Raw genomic sequence first — 24,093 nt, 5'->3', positions numbered from 1 at the left:
TGTTATGTTTAAAATAATCTGTAGTTATTTATATCACATAATTTAATACATTCCTGATTGGGGTATTTTATGTAAATTTTATTGAAGAGCAATCATCATCTATCATCATAATGCATGCGCACAGTGTAATAATTAAAAAATAAATTCCTATAACAAAAATATAAAAATAACTCCTAACTTTCAGATCCATACAACTGGACGGTAACAGTGGAAGCGCGTACCGTCGGCTCTGAAGCGGCGGAACTTACGTGGCGCGGTGTACCCTCGCCCGCGGAGCGCTGGGTGCGGGTGTATCGAGCGGCGCACGCGTGTGGAGCGAGGAAGGAACATGACGACTTTAGACTCGCTACAAGGGATCTACCACCGGCTATCACTTTGATTGGCTTGGAGCCGAACTCTAGGTAAGTCAAAGGCCGGCAACATACTCACAATGTCTCTGGCACTGTGGGTACATATGGGTGACGTGGAGCACTTAACACCAGGTGACGCGTCTGCTCTGTTGCCTCCTATTGCATAAAAAAAAGTAAAAGATAGAACACGTGCGTGGGGCGCTGGGTGCGGGTGTACTGAACACGAAAAGGAACTTAACGAATTTAGACTGGCCAAAAGATATCCTAGTTTTAATCTTCTATTAAATCATTACTTATATTGATAGTTATAACTTATTATTTCTTAAATGATATATTTTTGCAGGTGTCGTGTGTGGCTTGAACTGTTTTTGACGAATGGAAAAGTCAAAACGAGCAATGTGTTGGAAATACACACGAAATCTTTGGATTCCCCAGAGCCAGTTGACAGTAAGTTTTTCTTCTTATGACCACTTCCCCAATTTTTATTGACTTTATTACATAACTCGTTAATATTTCTGAACTTTCTATTTAGTTAACTGTTTAAGTTTAATCAACAATGACTACGACTACTTTTTCTCCAATTAGCCTAACATTATTTCTACTTACGATACGTACTTCAAACTAAAACCTATGATATAATAAAAGGATAGACAGTTATACCAATAGATCGCATTTTATAAATCCTCCACTTTAATTTCTTTTACTCTTGACTTTCACTTTCGTGTTGACATTTTGGATCGTGTAGAACATATCTACAATTTTTAAAACATTTCAGTTCCTAAGAAAAATACTCAATTTATTTCAGACGAAATAGAAGCATCGTCAATAGCGGGTAGTCGTGGCGCGCCCCGGGGTGACTACTACGGTGCGCTCGTGATCGTCGGCGTTGTAGCCGCGCTGGGAGCACTCACATCTGTATTGTTGCTGCTCGTTGTGATAAGACGACACCGCCCGCACTCCGTGCCGATCACGCGTGAGTATAATTTTATTAAATATAATCAAACAAGTGTAGAAAATAAATTATAATAGCTCGTTATGACTGCGCTGGGCGCATTCACATCAGTGTTGTTGTTACTCGCTGTGGTGAGGCGACGTCTGAATTATATCTTTTTTAACAAAATTGTTTGTCGGTATAAATGTTTATAAATTGCGTAGCGTCTATACCGGTCTTGAAAATTCACTAGTAGAAAGATTTTCAGTGTCATAGGCTAGTAGAAATACAAAATAATTTAAAATTTGTCTAACAAACCGAGTTTCACTTACTACACGTTGTTTTCAGCTGTGCCAACAGCTCCCCGCGAGTCGTCTTTGCCCCCTTACGACAATCCAGCGTACAAATTGGAGTTACAGCAAGAAACAATGGGTAACATTTGCATTTAAAAATATAGATTAATGCTGCTAAGAAAATCTCTTCCATATATATTTAATAAGCTTTAGCATTAATTCATATTAATGATGGTTTTTACCTAACTGAACAAATACGATAAAAATGTCCCTGAATTCATTCCATTAGCTATCTACATACTCCTAAATAAGCTGGACTACGGTCTAACATATTAATTCAGTTTCTAAGTACTTAATACTTACTCGGTTATTTGATTTATTTCATTCTAAATATCTAATACATAAATACTTACAATAAATTACATAAGCGTGTACATACACTAGACCAACATTACATAAACCAGACCAACCAGAACAAGACAATTTATTTTTGCTTATTTTCTTCCAGATCTTTGACAATTAAGCTCCCGTGGCCATACGAATGGGCTAAACGGGATTTCGGAAAGAGCAATCGACGTAGAGCGTCCAAACGGCCGGCCATATAATGAAATGGGGGTTTAATGTGTCCAAACATATTGTTATATGTGTTTATATGTAAATAATTATGGACAAAGTGTAAATGAAACATGAAAAATACTTGGTGCAGAATTAAATGTGGTGAACTACAGGAAAGTATCAAAAGTGGATGCAAATTAGTTTATGTGGTAGCATTTGAAGTTGAAATAGTACCTATATTTCTTGTTTTCTATTTCATTTGCTATGACTATGTTTACTGTTGGATTTGTGAGGAAGATAGATATTCGTCAAATGCTAGTATTAGTGTTTAAGGCGATTATTTAATAAGAATGACATGATTTATCAAACTATACATTTTCAATAATTATTTGTATTGACTATTAATTATATTTCACAAATATACATACGAGTGTATTTCCTTACACAATAGGTCTATGGTAAAATGTTTGATTTGAATAGCTCCTTTATTTATTAAATATTATTATTGAAAAAAAGTGCCTGAAAATTCGTATCATACAAGAAATGTAAATAATGTTGATATTATACTTAGTCTAATTAGAAGATAAGTATATTGTAAAAATAATAAGACTGTCTTTTCTTTCTTATTTTGTCCACACTACATTTCTTATTATTATTATTACCCACACTTGCAAATATTTAATTTGACAATTATTAATAAAAGATGAAAACAATAGGTATTATGTGAAACACCAATGAACATTATTTATGTAAATAGGGCAGATTTTAGCATAATATTAATTTTATTATTGACGTAAGAATTAAAAATGTCTATGTTACTTGGTATTTTTGGAAAAGTGGCCGCTCCAATCAAGATGACGGACTTATCTTATATATAAAATTCTCGTGTCACAATGTTAGTCTGCATACTCCTCCGAAACGGGTGGACCGATTCTCATGAAATTTTCTGTGCATATCGGGTAAGTCTGAGAATCGGCCAACATCTATTTTTCATATGTACCACGGGCGAAGCCGGGGCGGACCGCTAGTTTTAATATAAATTTCCTTTTTTTTGTATAATTCATCACTTTTTTTTCACAAATAAAGATTCACCGATGCAGATGTTACTTTGAACGAACTTCACAAAAACAGCTCAATGAATCTGATTGTAAGAAATTTAGTTACCTAGTTGGGATAGTGAAAAAATAATATTTATTTATTTATTTATTTAACAATTTTATGTACCATTACAAATTTTACAATCATATAATATTTACAAAAAAAAAGGAAACATTCACAGCACATAAGGCAACCTTATCGCTTATCAGCGATCTCTTCCAGGCTGCCCAAGGTAAAGGATAAAGATTGATATTAAAGGGGTACACGGGTGGCAATGAAAATAAAGATAAAAGAGAGTAAATAAAATACATATTATATGAATAATAAAAGAAGATATAATACATACTATTATTTTGAAGGAAAAGCTAAATCAGATAAATGTTTATTTAAAAGAGTTTTAAAGGAACTTTTCGAGGAAGCTCGTCTTACAGCTATAGGCAAAGAATTCCAAAGTCTGATAGCGGTTATTACAAAGGATTTACCAAGGAAACTAGTGTGGTGAGAAGGAAAGCTAAGGAGAAGGTTATCAGCGGAACGAAGAGTATAAACACCTGAATCTAGGAAATTAAATTGTTCTTTTAAATAGGAGGGAGAATTGGGATCAAAGAGGATGGAAAATAACAACTTCAACGCATTTGCATTCCGGCGAAGTCTTATAGGAAGCCACTTGAGTTTATTACGAAACTGGGAAACGTGGTCATATTTACGAAGACCGTAAACAAAACGAATGCAGAAATTTTGGAGACGCTCAAGTGTATTTAAATGCTCTTCACTAAGATCAGTGGTACAGGCGTCAGCATAATCAAGGAGCGGAAGAAGTAGGGATTTAGCTAACATAATTTTGGTAGAAATCGGTAAGAAATGCCGTAAACGTCTTAGAGAACTAGCCGCTGCGTAGAGTTTGCGACTTGTCTCTTTTACGTGGTACGACCAAGACAGAGTCGTGTCAAAGTGAACCCCCAGGTTTTTTACAGATTTTTGAAATTCAATGACGGAGCCATCTATATAAACTTTGGGGATGTATGTCCAGTCAATCCGCGAGATTAAATAGGGGCTACCAATGATTATGACTTGGCTTTTGCTTGGGTTAATATTCAGACCGTACCTCTGACTCCAATTCAAAATTCTCTCCAAATCGGTGTTCGTGTTTAAGATTGCGGAGGATAGGTTCTCGAGGGTAGACTGGGTGTATATCTGGAGATCGTCAGCATACATGTGATAGAGAGAAGATAAATTATTAGTTATGGAATTAATAAAAATAGCAAATAGGAGAGGGGACAAAACGCCACCTTGCGGAACGCCTGCAACAACATCACACCAGGACGATGACTTATCCTCCAATAATACATGCTGTCGGCGACCGTGCAAGTAACTGTGAAACCAATCAACCACTGTAGGAGATATGTTAATAGAATGAAGCAGTTGTAGCAGTATGTCGAAATCGACGGTGTTAAAGGCATTACTAAAGTCTAGGAGGGTTAGAACTGTCAACTGCTTCTTTTCCATTCCATTACGTATGTCATCCGTGACTTTAACAAGTGCAGTAGTCGTACTATGTCCTGGACGAAAACCAGATTGGAAGGGACTGAGAATACTGTTTTTGTATAAGAAGGAACTTAACTGTTGGTGGATAAGGCGTTCAAGGACTTTGGAAAGGAAAGGAAGAATGGATAATAATGAATTAAATAGTTACATCGTTGAAAGTTGAAACCTGCCACTTGTTATTAATTACTTAAGCAATAAATTTTTATTTAAAACAACTGAGTTTTATTTTATTAAGTATAAACCAAATTAATATTATAAGTCCTTTTTTAGCAGCACAACTTCCTTCCATCCTTTTTTATCGTTTTTACTTATACATAGGTAGGCACTCGCCTACCTATGTATAAGTGATAGACTGAGTTTTTATACTTAGGTACTCTTAATTCTATAGGATACTAGCTGTGCCCCGCGGTTTTACCCGCTTTACTCCGCTCCTGTTGGATGTAGCGTGATGATATAATATAGCCTATAGCCTTCCTCGATAAATGGGCTATCTAACACCGATAGAATTTTTCAAATCGGACCAGTTGCTCAAGAACAATTAGGGCGTTCAAACAAACTCTTCAGCTTTATAATATTAAGTATATATATATCACAAATGGGGGATAATCTAGTTATTTGTGGTTAAGAAAGGGAAAGGATATTAATTAGAAAAACATGTTTTAATTCAAATACAACACCAAATCACATTATATTTTCTATAATAATACATAATAGATTTCTTTTTATATGATTTTATGCACTTAACTACATTTGTAATTTGTATTAAAACTACTTTTATGCCCAATATAAAACTTTGTGATACTATTGATTATTAATATATTTGAATAAATTGCTTTTAATGAAGACGTTTACAAATTTTGAAATATTATTATATTATGTTCCTATAAAATGTTTCGTTTTAACGTTTGATGTTGGGCCCAAAAGGAAGATTACATTTTTTATAATTTATTTATAATTTTATAAATAGATTTTTATGGTTCACAACGGATATAAACCATAAAAATTATTCAAATTTACTTCTTTGCTGGGTTTAAAGAAGTAAATTTGAATGTTGAATAAACAAATAAATTTAAAACAATATAATGAAAACTAAATCGTTTTGGTTACAGAATACATTGACTTGAAGTAAACTTTAAAATAATTAAAAAATATTCATTCCTTAAAATAATTACAGTAAATCTTGCTCAACTTCTATTCAACATGATAATTACTTTTTTTGTATTTTTCATAAAATATTGTTCACATACAGACCTGATATGTTACCTTTTTATGTTATTTATAGATTAAATGCATGAAGAAGATGAACAACATTTCTGATGATTTGATAAAATGAATTTAAAATTAAACAAAATATATGATATCATTTTTTCCTTTACTCGCATTATTTCTTATATTTTTAGGAGACCGAAGCATTAAGAATATATTATATTTAAATAAAAAAATTAACGTCAATGTTTGCCAGTTCATCCATTCGTTATATATATTTTGTTATAAAGAAAAATAAAGATATTATTTTTACAACTAATGTGTGCCACAAGTTATAACATAGGAATATTAGTTTAATAATTATAATAATACTTTCCCTTTTTTTACATAGATATACTGGCCGGATTAAAAACATTTGGCCTCTTTTAATTGGTCATACGTAGTATTGCCATACGAAGCTCTGTTTTTTAAAACGTGCCAAAATTTGGAAAGGGAAAAATATATTAATTCATTTCTTGAAAGGATTGATTTTTTCTAAAACTTCATTGAAATCCGACAACAGAATAAAATATTAATAAGGCAGTGATAAAAAAGTTAAATAAAAATCACGTAATAATTTTGCTGCTTATAGTTAATCTTAAAATAAACATTCATATTTTCATTTCAAGTGTTTAACATAATACTTTAGTATAATTTATTTAAGTTACATTTTCTTTATAATTTGGAGGTTCTAATAACATGGAATGGATGTTAATGCGAATATATGTTATAACAAATCGACTAGTTCTTAGTATACTTTTAAATAAAAGCGGTACATTAAATTAACTCAACTAAAAAAGCTCAAGTCCAGAGAAATAAGTCTGTTATAAATAATAACTATGTATGCATTTTAAGGGGCCCTGCTCCGAAATGTATGTTTCTAAATCATGGTTTTTGGATAGAAATCATCATATTTAAAATCCTAAAAAAATATATAGCACAGATAAACGTTTGATCTAGTGACTTTTTTGGATAAAAACACAATATTAAACATTTGACTCGATCAAAAAAAAATCAGAAGTAACATCGATTTTAAAAGCATAATCAGTTTTATGAGAATTAGGGGAACGCTATGTTTATGAAAATTTGACATTTCATTTACTAATCAGGTTTTACAGGGAAATTTTTGGATAGATTTTTAATTTAGCCCTTATTTTTTTCTATATAAAATATAATACGTAAAATGCGACTCGCGCGCACCACGTCAGTGCCGCCAGAGTCCAGCCGGACGTCATCGAAGGAGGACCTGTGCTAGTTTTGCTCCCGACCACGTTGCAGTCGCCGCTCGCGTATTAGAACCGAGCGGCGAGTAAAACGGCGAGCATGTCACGGTATAAATAAATCAGTAGTTTGATTTTGTTAGTTATCCTAGGATTATATTTATTTCATTCCGACCGTTTCTCGGAATAACATACATTTACTAAGAAGGGTTTAATATATTGCCGGTAACATAATATTATGATGTATGATAATAATTAATAATTCATAAAAAAGTATTTTATACATTTCTTAAAAAGCTTCGATATAGTATACAATAATACAAATCATTAATTGATTATTATTCAAATTGTTGTAAAATAGTCACACTTTTTTAAGTTGGTTGAATACACTAACTTACTTATTACATACTTATAGGTATTCAATTATTATTTTGCCTTTTTTATTTGTTTTACTTTTAATTATTATTAATTAGTTACCAATATTTTCAGAAGAAAATAAATTAATGTATCCAGAACGAGAGTTTCATTTTAAACTTTAAATGTATGTATAAAATAGACCAAAAAATTTTTACGAGAAATTAACAATAAATTATCTTTTATATTGTTTCTATCGATTTGAATAATAAAATAAAATTTGAAAAAGGAATGTTTCCTTTCAGAAAAATTTGCTATCCCTAGTATTTCAAGTACTTTCCATTCAGGGCACATCGCAAATTTCCACACTGTATATATACAAACAAATATATAAATATGCAAATATTGCTCGTTTAATGGTATAGGATAAGTAGTAAATTTATTTATCAACAACATTCCTACGATAGCAAATAAAATCGAACTACTGATTTATTTATACTGTGGCATAATCGCCCGCCTTCATAGGTCACCGGAGTTCATGCCGCGCCGGCTCCTGCGCAACGCGGGCGCGAGCCATCTCAGTGCCTAAAATGCCTAAACTTTCAGTACAAGGGGCTCTTAAATAAATAGACGATAAGTACTTTAATAAGTAGCTATAAAAAATAAATAATTATTTAAGGAAGCTTTAAGTGGAAAAACAAAACTTTGTACACAGTAAAATAAAAAGTACAAGAACATCTTAGTAATTTATTACATTTGCCATTTTGAGTACAATACATGGTAGCGTAGATAAATACTATAAAAACGGGTATTTTTCAAGTTAGTAACCCGTTATGGAAGAGAAAAAAACATTATTTCTATAATTCATGAAACAAACAAAACAAAAAGATAGAGAGAAATAAAATAAAACCGACATTAATTAACGAAATCGAAGAGCCAAACATCTAAAGCCAGGTATTCATGACAAACATTTATTTAATAACAAAGTTGAATCAAAGTGTTGCGGAGTTACTTACAACACTGCGTTTTCAGTGTTACCAAGACTTCATCCGAAGAGGAACAACTGACATTTAAACAAAAATTTCAGCAACAATGTTTGGTATGTATACGAGGCTTTAGAAGAAAAAACAAATCATAACCTAACACAAAAAAATATACCGGCCGAATTGAGAACCTCCTCCTTTTTTTAAGTCGGATAAAAGGGGAAGTAGAATTAGACAGCATACCATATTATACATTTAGGTATATCTATAGACTGCTGCTAAACAAAAAAATCACAACGTAAAAATAAAAAGCGAATAAAAGAGCAGAAACCAAAGAGACGAAACAAAACCTAAACAAAAAGTAAACAAATGAAAGGTTGGAAACATAGCATAACTTATATAACTTTATGTTCGTGCGTCGTTCTTCGCCTCGCGAAAAGAAAAATAAAAAAAAACAGCAAAAATGAACAAAGCCCAAGGAATCAAACACATAAATATATAAAACAAAACCTAAAATAGAGAACGGGAAGTAGTAATATACATATTTTAAGTCCGTGCGTTGTCCTCATGCGCCTTTTTCACGACCGCGAGCTTAAAGTGCGGCTCTTGTGTCTGCAGCTAAACAAAAGAAGTCACAACAGAAAAAAACAAATAAACAAACATAAATAGCCAAACAAAACCACGTAGTGGGTAAACACAGGAAAAGTAGTAATGGAGATAGAACTTAACCGTGTAGGATAGGATATATATTTAAGTCCGTGCGTTGTCCTCATGCGCCTTCTTCACCACGGCGAGCTTAAAGTGCGGCTCTTGTGGCTGCAGCTAAACAAAAGAAGTCATAACAGAAAAATTAACTTACAAAATCAAACAAAACAAAAGAAACCAAAGACTTAAATAGCATACCAAACCAAAAAATAACTCAAAACAATTACATAAAGGGAGGTATTATATACATTTATGTCCGTGCGTTGTCCACATGCGCCTTTTTGACGACCACGAGTTTCGGGTCTTGTGGCTGCAGCTAAACAAAAGAACCTAAACAACCAATCAAAACCTAAACACAGAAAAGTAGAAAACAAAACAGGAGAATTAAATCGTGTAGGATAGGATATACGTTTAAGTCCGTGCGTTGTCCTCATGCGCCTTTTTCACGACCGCGAGCTTAAAGTGCGGCTCTTGTGGTTGCACTTAAACAAAAGAAGTAACAAAAAGACGGGTTGCACTCCGGGAGTGCCGGCAGAAGTGAAAACTTGATTATTAACGTTGATCATGTTTGATATCCATCCGTCTTACGCTTTTTCGATCAGGTCACGTGTCTTGACGCGAGTTTAAGATTTTATACCCAACGCCGCTAAAGAAGTTTTCACTTCAAAAACAACAGGAAAAAAAACAAATAAATTAAACAAACATAAATAGCCAAACAAAACTTCACAGAAAAAGTAAAGGAGATAGAACTTAACCGTGTAGGATATAATATAGGATATACATATTTTATGTCCGTGCGTTGTCCTCGTGCGCCTTCTTGACGACAGCGAGCTTGGAGTGCGGGTCCTGCGGCTGCAGCTGCGCGTAGGGCGGCGCGCGCGAGCCGTGCAGCACCAGCGACCAGCCGCGCACCCAGCCCGACGCGCCGCTCGGGCCCCCCCCGCCGTTGAACCGCGCCTATACACAATTAATGAATGAATGAATGAATGAATGAAAAATTCTTTATTGTACACCATATCATCATCATCAGCCCATATATGTTCCCACTGCTGGGACACGGGCCTCCTATGAGGGTACAGGCCATAATCCACCACGCTGGCCAAGTGCGGGTTGGCGGATGACACATATCGTCGAACTTTTGATTCTTCGACATGTCGGTTTCCTCACGATGTTTTCCTTCACCGTTCGAGCACCATATAGGACATTGTACACCATGTATGACAATTATTTAAATACATAATACTTATTTAACAATGTACAGAGGGCGGCCTTATCGCTGACAGCGATCTCTGCCAGGCAACCCAAACGAATAGGACAAATGCTGAGTATGGTGGACGGTTGTGCATAATAAATTAAAAAGTAAAAAAAAATATTATAATAATATGTACTACAAATATAAACATGCCTCATGGCTTATAATTAATAATAATATTAATAAACACTTATATATACTAATAAATACACACACACAACACAATATGTGCTTAGTTGAGAATAGCCGCTGTAGTAGTAACTTGGCAAAATAACCATAGGGACAGTTTATGGCCAATAGTACGGGCAACTAATTTTCACAGAACGGTTAATCTGAGTTTCAACTTACCACCCCATGCAATATTTATGAGTTTATCACAATCAATTTTGCCGTACAGCTGTGCCAAGAAACTGATTTTCATAAATACACTGCAAACTGCCTATGCAACATAGTACACTCATGTTCATAATAGATAAATATTATAGTATCTTATACATTGTCTAGTTTCATATGATTTGTTATTTATACATAATATCGATACTATCAAAGATAATTAAGCTTCTAAGATTCAGAAACAAGTGCTAATTGTATCGATGATAGAAGTATAAATATTACGCCTTTCAGATATTTAACAACTTACTTCCAAAGTCCATGTTCCTTGTGGATATTCACCCCACGTGTGCGTTGTCATGAAGGGCCACTTCGTGAAGCCATCTCTCATGTCGTCATCGTTCGCCCGCCTACTCAGTATCATTGATCTGCAACATTTAATTAGAATTTTTATTCAACTAGAAATTTTCCATTTTACAGGTCTTCTTAAAATATGTACATAAGATTGACAAAATTCTTAAAATTTATGCTCTAGGTTTCTATTTCTGGGTATTTCTGAAAGATAAAGTCGTCAACTCTATTGCACGCCTCATAAGCGAAGCGTTGAGGTGGGTACTACTGTCACTTCGCGCAAAACATCTGATTTTTCAAACTTAAAATGTCTTTATGTATCATACATTGCACTTGTAAGATAATACATACACACACATATTAAGAAAAAACACTATTTTTAACGTTCATGATATTTTTGATGTCATTTTTGTTATTTAAACTAGTTAAAAAACAGTTTAAAAAAGTTCTGTCTTGGACGTCCGTGTGTCTGTATGTGCGGATCCTTTTTCTTGTTAAGACGATACACAAAAAAAAATCTACTGCTTGGCGGGCGGAGTCTAATAGCTCGCTATCGCGAACGCGGGTGTGCGCGAAGTCATTCTTGCAAACTCGCCGCGCTGCCGCTGGCCGACTCGGGACAAACATGTATGGAGTCGTCATACAGTTATAATATTCTTATACATATATTTAATTGTTGATTTATTGGTTTTATTTTCTTGCTTATAAACAAATAATCTTCTTTTTAACAACTACTTAGACATTAGGTATTAATAATTATTATTATTTCGTAATGTTTACTTTATTACAAAATAATACAGGTTATAAATAATCTTTAAAATAACAAAACATATTGTTACTCTGAAAAAATGAAATGGTACTGAAATGGATTTAGATAGAATTTAATGCTGACGTAGATATTACATCATGCCCAGAAATGAAAGGTAATATGTCTGAAAGAAGTTATAAACCCTAATTCTTCTCAGTCAAAGTCAAGAGTGGAAGATATCACTAATACAGTAAAACTGATGCGAAACTTTGGATGTTAATTTGTATATTTTTTTGTTAGTTGTTACTTAATCACGTCAAGACTACATTACCAATTTTGATAAAATATACATAGCTAATTGCCTGGATTTACACATAGGATACTTTTTATCCGAACTGAACACTTCTGTGGGATAAGACAGGATTCACGATATAATCTAATTCCACGCGGGCAAAGCCGCGGTCGGAATGATATTTTTTTAAATAAAAAAATTGTTAAAAAAAAACACAAAATATATTGACGCATGTATTTATTTTTTGCACTCTATTATAATTGTAATTATTCATTACAAATAATCAAAATAAAATAGCCAGAACAAAGTTAGGCCCTGGTAGGGTAGATAGGCAGGTACAGCAATGTGAGACGAACACTGGCTTATTTATACCAATAATAATGTATTATAAACATTAAATTAAGTTTACTTTCTAACAACAAAAATACATAATATTAGCTAATGTGAAAGCGAATCAACCAATCATCCCACAAAAATGAAATGTGCACACAAATATTCATCCAAATCGGTTCATGTCATTAGGAGGAGTGACTGCAGCGCCATCTTCCGGGCCCAATTGTGTTTCCAGATCACCCAGGAACTCAATTTAATATACTTACACAAAATTTTTCGAAATGAAAACTCACATTACTATGTAAATATGAATATAAACCTGTTTTATTACTAAGCAATTTCCCGCACAGGTGTAGTAAGTATAAATGAAATAAATATCAACATCAAATTCTTTATACAACATACTTATCTACCACCTAAGAAATGTAATTCTTGAAATTATTTCGTATTTTTTTTAAATATAATACTACTCCAATGAGCTCCTGTTCCATATTATGTCCGTCATACTTCCACTAAGTTCACCATGATTTTTTATTTCTTTGCACTTTGTTGCTTTTTGCTAAATATGGAATCATGCGATAAAACCAGTAGAGCTTTGATAACATACATTTTTGACTGAATAAAGGTACTTACGAAGGAGTGGATTCACATTGTAAACAATCAGTGGGTTTATTTTCCTTCTGGATTCCGGATTTCTGAACAGATTATTTATGCTATAAATGAAAAAATCTTACACATTCGTTATGTACTTAAAACAGGGGTACATATCAAACATCGTCTATAATACAATTATCATCAAATTTAAAATAAAACCAACTTTCTTCATTAATTTGTTCCAATTGTAAGCATTCTTTTTCCTCCAACCTTTATGTTTCTTCTTCTTATTTTCTTTATTGTCCCCATTTGTCTCATTTTGTCTTATCGTGTTGTCACCCTTTTTTACGATTGCGCGAGCGACACAAGTCCCCCGTGTGACGGCCGTAGCGGGAATGACTCGTGCAGCGATCGGGGTAGGAAGGTACAGGGCGGCTCTCGATATATTGGCTGGTCGCGCGCTAATTTCAAGTATTTCTTGTTTATTTCAAAACCATCGCATATTTCAAAATTCTAACACGGTAGACGTATAGGTTGTATATTTTATAGTTAATATCCAAAAAGTCGTAACTTTACGTTTGTTATTTTGAAGATGCCAGAGATTAAAAAAAAATAACAATGATAACTTTGTATTTTTTTTCTATCGAGAAAATATCATGGAATCATGTTTCTAAAACGGTAGACGTATTGTGTTACTATTGAACTTTCTTGTCAAGAATTTTCATCACGACAACTTTAATAATATAAAAATTACGAAGGTTTGAAAAGGGCCGTAAATGTTAGAAAAATTAATTCATCACCTTAACACGATAGCGACCGAAATACTTTACTAATCGAGTCTTTTTTTTTCTCTTACGCTTGAGTATGCTCAGGAATAGAACCCTTTCATTTTTCAGGGTCTGATTCGATGTGGTTTAATTGTTATTAAATAAACAAAAATAATAATTAATAAATATTTATAAAAAAAAAATTATGAGGCGTGCACTTTTGGATTTTCCAAATTATTTCTAACTCTACGTGATCAGCTCCCTATAGAATACCATAGATATTTGTAATGATAAATATTCAATATGCAATATCACATTACCATATGATGGGATTTGCTAACAAGTATTGTTATCGTTGAATTTATATATCGTAGTAATAACCTGGGGCCCATAGGGCTGGTGATGTGTTGTTTGGTTCTGTTATCCTTGCTCGTTCTGTCCGCGAGTAAAAATAACTCGGTCAAGATTACTTTTTAAAAAAAATAATTTATTTAAATAAATTACAATTTTTACTTAATCTATGACCTTAACTATAGAGAGCTGGTGTGAGAATGACGAGTTAACTTGTGAACTGCTTATATATCCGAGATATCCTCCTGCCTGGTGGCAGTGCCGGATTAGCCACGTAGCAAGAGTAGCAAATGCTACGGGCCCCGCGGCTCGGGGGGCCCGTAGCCCGCGGTCTAATACCTGTCTGACCGTAAAAAAATATCACTTTATAATACACGTACCGTAAAAAAATACACGTACCTACCACGAGAAACGTTGGTATCAAAATCTACAACAATAATTTAAAATTTTACCACGTTTCTACAATTGAGCGCTGGCTACACCAAAAGTTGTGTTGTACTGCTTGCACTGCGCTACACGCAAGTTGGTAGCACGGCAAAACTAACAGGGGAATCCCCTGATATTGTCATCGAACGAGCTAGTCGTAACAACCCGATCAAATAAAATAGGATTCTATCGACTATCAAACCTTAGATTACAAAATAAAAGGCAGATGGAGCATGACAATCATCCATCGCCCTTGTCCGCCCCCAAAGAAAATACGAAATCAAAAACGAATACGAACCTCCGCCAGTGTAGCGATTATAGTGTCATGCAATACGTCAAAAGGGGTTTGCTATTTTAGTAAAAAAAATGCTGTCTTGTGATATTAAAACGCTGTAAAATTTGTTCCTAAAAACAAACAAAAAGATAAAACATCGTTTTACAGGTTCTCTGTAGATTATTTGGCTTATTTAATTTTGTATACAAATAATAATTTTACACGAAGGAATACAAAACTTCAACGTATGACGTATGCTGCCAGTTAGACCGGGAGATATTGACACAAAATTTCGAGTCATTTGTAACAGGATGGCGGTTCTACAGGGGTCTTAGTACGCAATGACAAAAAGAAAAATGATGGTATGAACGCTGGTACCGGCGGCTTAGTCGCGTGGCCTGGGCGTTAGTCGAACTCGTCGGAAAAATTGCGAAAGTCAAACGATTTGTAACAAAAAATTTAGAATTTACCGATAGCCCATAAAAAAGAAGTAGGTGGTAGTGTCATGCCATACTTTTCCGGTGTGACTTACAGCCCGCCATACCAACGCGAATGTGTTGATTTAAATAAAACAATTATTCAACCATTTGTACCAGGCTAACTTTTGCACAGGTAACCATCGTCGTGCAGCCTTTTACGAAAATCGCCATGCCATACTTTTCGGACGATTCCAAATGGTCGCCATACCGCCGAAAATCGGCAAAAAATTTTTATTTCGCCAAACTTTTTGTACCAGTATTGCATTTGGATTTTTGGAGAGTATTTGATAAAATGTGACCATTATTATATTTGCCATACTTCTAGTAGGGGGAAAAAGTGCTGTCATACTTGAAAAAATAATTTATTATTAATTTATATAAGTGAAGATTTCCAACACATAGATCTTTGAAATTTTGTATTTATATTCGTTGATCCTCAAACTTACAGGAAAAATAAGTGCCATACTGTTACAAATCGTTTGACTTTCGCTATTTTCCGACGAGTTCGACTAACGCCCACGCGACTAAGCCGCCGGTACCAGCGTTCACACCATCATTTTTCTTTTTGTCATTGCGTACTAAGAACCCTGTAGAACCGCCGTCCTGTTACAAATGACTCGAAATTTTGTGTCAATAAGTATTTTGAAAATGAATTTGCAACAGAAGAGATTTTGGAAAACGCCTCACGTATGGTCAGTGCTTACGAAGATGATTTGGAAAGTAGCCTAGGCGACGAATTAGTCCAGTTCGCTGAACTGCTGAAAACAGATGTGGCTACTGTTATTGATAGCAAGAAACAAGAGTCTCTGGAACTGCAATTTTATAAACTTTTATTAAATAATTTCTTAGAATCGTGTTTCCCAAACGTAGAAATTGCCTTGCGCATTTACTTGTCTCTCATGATCACTAACTGCAGTGGCGAACGTTCTTTTTCAACGTTAAAACGTATTACGAGTTAAGAAACACGATGGGCCAAGAACGTCTTAATCACCTTATTTTGATTAATATAGAGTATAATTTGCTTAAAGAAGTCGATAGTGAAAGTGTTATCTCTCATTAATTTACCCATAAAAGTTTATTTGTAAGTTTTGTTTTATTTAATACCCTTTAACTTGAGAAACTATAGCAAACGAAGGGCCTCTTGACAGAATTTGCTACAGGCCCCGCGCTGGCTTAATCCGGCACTGCCTGGTGGTCTGGTGGTGGTCCGATACCGTATAGCCATTAAATTAATATCCCTTTGTTTTATCAATTACGCATTGTCCACTAAATGGGCGTATTGTTCAAGTTGATACGTTCCTTCTTGGATGTCCACGGTGTTATCATAATACTGGAATTCGCATAATGATCCGGTAACTTAGGTATTTGCCTTTTATTATTTATTTTAAAATTAAGTGTGGCCTTTTGCTTTGCTTTACTGTCCCCCTCCAAATTCGAAGTACAGGTTTTCGAACGAATCCTGGATCTGAGAATTTTAACATAGATTAGGCACATTATTATCACAATAGTTATAAATGTTATCCAGCTATATTGAACAATATCGTGAGTTTCAAAATTAAATGCGGGAATCCTCTTCAATTCATTTAACTTAGATGAAATCTTCTTTCTATCATACTTGCTAAGTTCTATTTCAGTTACGGTCTCCATTGGTTGTAAATCCACTTTTCCAATAATTATTTTGTCCGTTGATTCCCTCGTGTGAAATAAAGTTTTTCCTGAAACATTCAACTCACAATTTTCTCCATATAATATATTAGTATACTTAGTCCACAAAGTTTCTTTATGATTATTACACTTGATTCCAACTTCAGTTGTCTTATTAAAATACATATAAATGGCTTTTGGGGATATCTCAAAAATTTCCTCTTTAGGACACTTTATTGCTACCATTTGACATTTTTCGCTATTCATTGTATTTAATATTTCAGATTCACAAGTATCTTTCGTCAAAATATTTCCTTTACAAATTAATTCATTTATCTCAATACAATCTTCAGCTTCATACATTTCTTCTTCATTGTAAGCTAAAGTAACCGTTCGCATAATAGGATAGGAACAGGATAGGTAATGTTGGATTATAGGTACAATTTTTCTTGTCCTAAATACACTATTCTTAACTAATGGTATTTCAATTACAAAATATACTATTCCATTAATAATTTGACAATCTACAGTAATAAACTTTTCTAAATCATTAACATTTCTAGATATAACAATTTCTTTTGGAATACTATTAATTGTATCTTCTAACAATTGAGATTGCAATATACTATAATGATACATTTTATGTTCAGCAAACGTAATAGCTGTTGTTAATCTTTCACTTACATCTTGTAAAGTTTGAGCTTGTAATAACAAAGATATAGCAACTTTTTGTTGCGCTTTACTAGTTAACATAGATAACAATTGATTATTAATCTCTTCCTGAATTAAAGTAATATTTGCAATCTGCTTATTATATTCCTCTAAAGTTTCATCAGTTATCGATATTTGTTTATTATAAGCAATTCTTACAGTTTCTAAATCTCTTTGAATTAAATCTAAATCATTTTGATCTAAATTACCAGTTATCGACTTAATAACACTTCCTAAACCATTAATTAATCCTCTTTTAATCCTATTCTTACTTTGAATATTTAAATGTTTACATATCTCTCTAACATGTTCTAATATAATATTAATTCTCTGATATATATGATTAACATCATCTATCTTAGAATTTCTGTAAGCATGGTTTACAGATTGTTGAATACTCTCTAAATTTAATACAATTGGTTTTATTTCTAACTTATGAATAATATACCACTTTCCTTCTAAAATTCGAGCAGGCTTCAATTCGACTATTATTACATTTTCTGAAGGTTCTAACTGCTTGAACTTGTATCCGAAACTGACGTAGACTCTGAAACAATTAGTTCCTCTACATGATATATTTTGCCATTGCTTATTTTATATTTGTTATGAGGTTCCACGCTTAATATTTTGTATGGACCTAAAAATCTTGACTTCGTCTTATGTCTGTCCGCCATAGAGTTTTTCAAATAAACTGTATCACCTATCTTAAATATTTTCGGGGGTTTAATTCTCTCATTCAATCTTTTATTCCTATCATGCTTTTGCTTCTTTAACAATTTATGAACATTTTGATTTAACTCTTTCGCAAAATCTCTATGCTGGGCAGTATATCTCTGTATAGCTACTTTTAAATTATCAAAACTACGCAACTTAGGCTTTCTACCAAAATGCACTTCAAATGGCGTCATATTTATCGCACTATGCATTGTATTATTATAAGAATGTACAATAAAATTAATCTTTTGATTTTGGTCTAAATCTGATTCACGTTGTAAACGAAACAACTCTTGTATAGTACTATGTAAACGCTCAACATCCGAATTTGATTTATGATGTTGCGGTGACGTAGTATGATTAATAATATTATAAGTTTTAAAAAGTTCCGTGACAATCTCACTACAAAACGATTGTTCACCATCATGCACTATCTTATTAGGTGCCCCTATAAATGCAAATATTTCATATAATACATCATAAACTCTACTTTTATCTACTGCCTTAATAATCGCATATTTTGAAAACTTATCAATAATCGTAAGGTACCACTGTCTTTCTAAAGACATAAAATCTATATGCCATACCGACATCGGTTCATGTGGAGTCTCTGTCTCCGAATACAATGTATTATTAGGATGTCTATTATATTTTTCCTTTCTACACAATTCGCAATTTAAAATATACTTCTTAATATTTTTCCGCATATTCTCCCAATAATATTTTTCACGCAATTGTTTATACACAATTTCTATACCTGCATGTCTATTATTTAGTAAGTGACATTCTTTAATTAAATTTAATTGTTCCTCTTTATTATCTATTTCTATTAACGATTTAATATATCTAGTTGGCTTAAACTTACTATGATCAAAATATTTTCTATAAACTTCAGATATTTTATAATATAATTCGTCGTTTGGTATTATAAAAGCATATTTTTCTTTACTTAAATACTCTAACATATATTTTTTAATAACTTCTTCCTCATTATTAGGTGGAATATAAAAATACCACATACCTTTTTCAAACTTCGCGTTCTCGTATGGAGCACTTTCAAACACAACACGTCTGAGACGTTTAGGTGGGTAACTATCAATGATTGGAATACCTGTATCGCTGTCTTGTTGACAAGAGTGTATTGTATTACTCAACGATCTATTGTCTGAGCAACAGGAATTCGATTCAGTGCTTATCGCTGTATCATTATTACGCGGTGTACTGTCTAACGATAATTCCTCGCCACAATGCGCTGCTAAGGAATCTACACTTGTGTGGTTTATTTGAATTCTACTTAATGCATCAGCTACGTAATTTTCTTTACCCTTGACGTGCTCAATTTTATAATCGTAATCTTGCAATTTAAGTTTCCATCTCGTTAATCTTTGATTTGGCTCTTTTAGTTTAGATAACCATATTAATGCTTTATGATCTGTTCTTAAGATGAATCTCCTACCGTAAATATAGGGTCTGAATTGATTAACAGCCCATATAATACCTAACAATTCTTTTTCCGTAGTGTTATACTTTCTTTCTGTTTCACTTAAAATTCTCGACGCATACGCTATCGGATGATTTTCTTGACTTAATACTGCACCTAGAGCTATGTCCGATGCATCCGTTGTTAAAACAAACGTTTTATTAAAATCAGGGAATGCTAAAATTGGAGCATTCATTAATAAATGTTTACACGACTCGAATGCTTCTTTATACTTATTATTATTAATGTCAATAATCGCGTTCTTCTTAGTTGCATCCGTTAAAGGCTTAACTATCTTACTTAAATTAGGAATAAACTTTCTATAATAACCTATCAATCCTAAAAAACTTCTAACTTGTTTTAATGTTTTTGGAATGGGAAATTTCTTAATTGCCTCTATCTTTGACTGATTTGGCTTTAGTCCGTCTTTATTAAGAACATGACCTAAAAATTCGATTTTCTCTTCCATGAATACGCATTTATTTTTATTTAACTTTAAATTAACTCTACGTAACGCTTCAAAAACTTGCTGCAACCTATTGATGTGATCTTGCTTAGTTTTTGAATATATAATTATGTCATCTAAATAAACTAAACAAATATTTCTACTTATTTCCGTTTTTAAAATATTGTTCATCATTCTTTGAAATGTCGCGGGAGCGTTCTTTAAACCAAAAGGCATACGTAAAAATTCATAATGCCCATTAGGCGTACTAAATGCTGTTTTCTCGATGGAATCTGTATCCATTAAAATTTGGTGATATCCCGAAGTTAAATCTAAGGTAGAGAAATATTTATTTCCTTGTAACTTGGAAAATAACTCCTCAATATTTGGCAATGGAAATTTATCGGATTTTGTTATTTCATTTAACCTCCTATAGTCAATAACCATTCTCCATTTTTTAACGCCTGACTGATCTATTTTCTTAGGCACTATGTGCACTGGGGATGACCATGGCGATTCGGAAGGTTGAATTATTTTCTCGTTTAATAATTTAATAATTTGTTTATTAACTTCCTCTTGTTGTATTTGTGGCAAACGAAAAGGACGTTGGTAAATCGGTTCATTAGTAATTAAATTAATTTTATGCTTAATTGATGTAGTTGCGCTATTCGTTACATCCTCCGTAAATAAATCTCTATACGTTTCGCACAAATTATTAATGTCTGAATAATTTTCATTTGTCATGTGATGAATTAAAATTTCACTACTTGGTAAAATTAATTTTCTTTCTTTTAAATCTATTTTAGCATTAACTTGCTCTATCATGTCTGTTCCCATTAAAATGTCATACTGATCGCTAAAATTAAACACATAGAACTTCATTGTTCCTTCACCCGTATCGAAGTACTTATACCAAAACGGAGTTTCTATTAAACCTACATGGGTTGACGTACCGTGAGATGTACGCACCGAAAATTTCTCAGGCTTATAATAGCTTTTAAAATATTTTGAAGCCTTTTCAGTCATAAACGACCTTTGACTACCCGTATCTATTAAGATTTTTAGTTTTGGATCATCCGTTTCGAAATATGGCAAATAAGACTTAACAAAATTAAATTCTATGGCCCTTTCTTTTGAGAGGCCTTTTTGTAAAAATTTGCTTCATCTATATTATTAGTATGGAAAACTTCCTCTGCGACTAACCCTTTTCCTAAATTTGTTTGACCTGGGCGTAACTGAGGCGCAGTCCGCATGGACACGTCTTCCGATTCATTTATATTTCTATTAACCGGGCGATATTGATTACGCTTGAAATAACTATTCTGTGGTTTATTAAACACATTATTTGGATTTGGCTTCCATGGGTATTTTTGATGGAAATTATTATTACTTTGGTTATGATTATGATTATAATTGTTATTATTATAATTTATCCTTGGATTTTGTGGATAATTAGGATAACTATGCTTTTGATTTACAAAATTTGGTTTATGTTGCGAGTACCCCTGCTGAACAATTCGCGGCGACGGTAAAATACTCGAAAACTTTTGTTTAATATTGTCGAACCTACCCTCTGCTTCTAATTGTAAAATTCGGGCGGCCGTTTCCTCAAAACCACAGTTTGACACGTAAATTTGGTCATGATACGGTAAGCTGTTTCTTAATGCATTTTGCGCGGTATTAATATACGGCTCCATCACTTCATCGACTAACGTTTTCTCACTATATTTATCTAACAACTTACTTCTAATAAAAAATAATTTCTGTTTTAACTCAAAAATTAAATCCTTATAACTACCTTTTCTTTTTACATTAGACAATTCAATTAATAAGGTATTAAACTCCCTATTATCTCCACATTCTTTTTTTAATGTTAATTCTATATTTTTCCACTTAAAGTCGTGATCTACCATGGATATAGTCATGGCTGCTTTCGATTCTAATTTGCTTAATAACAACATTACATTAGGTGGTGTGTCTCCACCTGCGATCTGCAACCAATGTTTGGCACAGTTTATAAAATTATATAAATTAAATGCGTCACCATCATATGTGGGAACGAACGATAACAAGGTTTTTGGATCCATATTGTCTATGACAGTTGGACTATTATTGCAATTTGAATAACACAAATCACTAAGACTGCTCTCACTTTCAGAAGGAGAGTGATTCTCTCCAGTATCCCTATAGCTATATACAAAAGTCGGGGGTTTCAGATGGAAAGGAATGGTGAAAGGATTATGCAACGGTACTTACAGCAAAAATCCGATGATGGTCTCCTTTTTCATTTCTTCCCTCGAACTTTTCACTGATTTTACTAATTTATTTGTGAGTTGCCTAACTTCAATCTTGAAAGATTTTCGTGAACTTTTTCGTAATTTACGATGTATTTACTTTAAATTCACTCGTTAGGCCCCTAAGTTGGGCGCCAGTAAAAATAACTCGGTCAAGATTACTTTTTAAAAAAAATAATTTATTTAAATAAATTAAAATTTTTACTTAATCTATGACCTTAACTATAGAGAGCTGGTGTGAGAATGACGAGTTAACTTGTGAACTGCTTATATATCCGAGATATCCTCCTGCCTGGTGGTCTGGTGGTGGTCCGATACCGTATAGCCATTAAATTAATATCCCTTTGTTTTATCAATTACGCATTGTCCACTAAATGGGCGTATTGTTCAAGTTGATACGTTCCTTCTTGGATGTCCACGGTGTTATCATAATACTGGAATTCGCATAATGATCCGGTAACTTAGGTATTTGCCTTTTATTATTTATTTTAAAATTAAGTGTGGCCTTTTGCTTTGCTTTACTCGCGCACGCGGTCATTTCAATGTGCAATATCACACCACCATGTACTGGGATGTCCCTGCGCGTGTTACTGTGTCACACGTTCTAAGTGTTCTACAAGCGGCAGTATCAATGCGTACTGCTACACTACCACTTATATTTATGTATTTTAAACTTTATAAATGCACCTCTTGCCCATAAACTAATACACTGTTTTTCCTTGACCACCAGGTTGTCTGGAAGAGATCGCTGTCTTAGCGATAAGATAAGACCGCCTGTTGTGCTCAACTGTGTCTATTTATTTTATACTAGCTGCTCCGCGCGGCTTCACCCCCGTGGCTCCACTCCTGTTGCCCGTAGCGTGATGAAATATAGCCTATAACCTTCCTCGATAAATGGGCTATCTAACACCGAAAGAATTTTTCAAATCGGACCTGTAGTTCCCGAGATTAGCGCGTTCAAACAAACAAACAAACAAACTCTTCAGCTTTATAATATTAGTATAGATACATATTTACTTTTGTAATTTTTATTTATTGGTGCACAATAAAGTATTTTTGTTTGTTTGTTTGTTTTGTACCGCGTGGTGTTAATGTGACCAACCTGGTGCCCATGGGGCTGGTGAGGAAGAACTCGAGGTCTCCCCGTCGCGTGGCGTTCGCGCTGACGACCGCCTGCACGTGCTCCAGGTAGCGCACCTCGCTGGCGCCGCCCGCACACGCGGTGGTATCTATGTGTAATGTTACACTACCGTCTGCGGGGATTTCCCTGCAAATTTGTGTTAATTATTGTAGTGTTTGAGTAAAGTAAAGGTACTATATGGTTATAAG

The 24,093-nt window shown here is 33.6% G+C and overlaps 2 protein-coding genes and 1 long non-coding RNA gene across 4 annotated transcripts in view; 1 reads left to right on the top strand and 2 right to left on the bottom strand.

Moving 5' to 3' along the window:
- The window catches only part of sas (stranded at second transmembrane protein), a 30,714-nt gene extending 27,714 nt beyond the window's left edge, over positions 1-3,000 (top strand). Inside the window, exons 14-18 of one of the 2 annotated variants that reach the window (XM_089706463.1) lie at positions 185-401; positions 694-797; positions 1,156-1,323; positions 1,642-1,713; positions 2,083-3,000. In XM_089706463.1, the coding sequence (XP_089562589.1) occupies positions 185-401; positions 694-797; positions 1,156-1,323; positions 1,642-1,713; positions 2,083-2,090 (569 nt within the window). In that variant the 3' untranslated portion in view covers positions 2,091-3,000. Of the gene's footprint in view, positions 1-184; positions 402-693; positions 798-1,155; positions 1,324-1,629; positions 1,714-2,082 lie in introns of both variants that reach the window. The other variant, XM_089706461.1, reaches the window with a different exon arrangement.
- Positions 3,001-10,065: 7,065 nt separating this feature from the next.
- The window catches only part of amon (prohormone processing protease amontillado), a 61,873-nt gene continuing 47,845 nt past the window's right edge, over positions 10,066-24,093 (bottom strand). The window contains exons 12-14 of the mRNA XM_089706478.1: positions 23,867-24,031; positions 11,172-11,289; positions 10,066-10,236 (exon numbers count right to left, since the gene is read on the bottom strand). Coding sequence (XP_089562604.1) covers positions 10,066-10,236; positions 11,172-11,289; positions 23,867-24,031 — 454 coding nt within the window. The remainder of the gene's footprint in view (positions 10,237-11,171; positions 11,290-23,866; positions 24,032-24,093) is intronic.
- Positions 12,473-13,356, bottom strand: LOC149480327 (uncharacterized). Its single transcript, XR_016317007.1, has 2 exons — positions 13,219-13,356; positions 12,473-13,144 (listed from the first exon to the last, which is right to left on the bottom strand). It is a non-coding gene; the product is annotated as an uncharacterized LOC149480327 (long non-coding RNA).

This window comes from Colias philodice, chromosome 18 (genome assembly GCF_061535455.1).
Source record: "Colias philodice isolate Cphi_HAF_F1 chromosome 18, ilColPhil1 Martin Lab GWU primary, whole genome shotgun sequence".
Lineage (NCBI taxonomy): Eukaryota > Metazoa > Arthropoda > Insecta > Lepidoptera > Pieridae > Colias > Colias philodice.
Note: the sequence above shows the minus strand (reverse complement) of the source record. Positions and strands in the feature narration are given on the sequence as shown.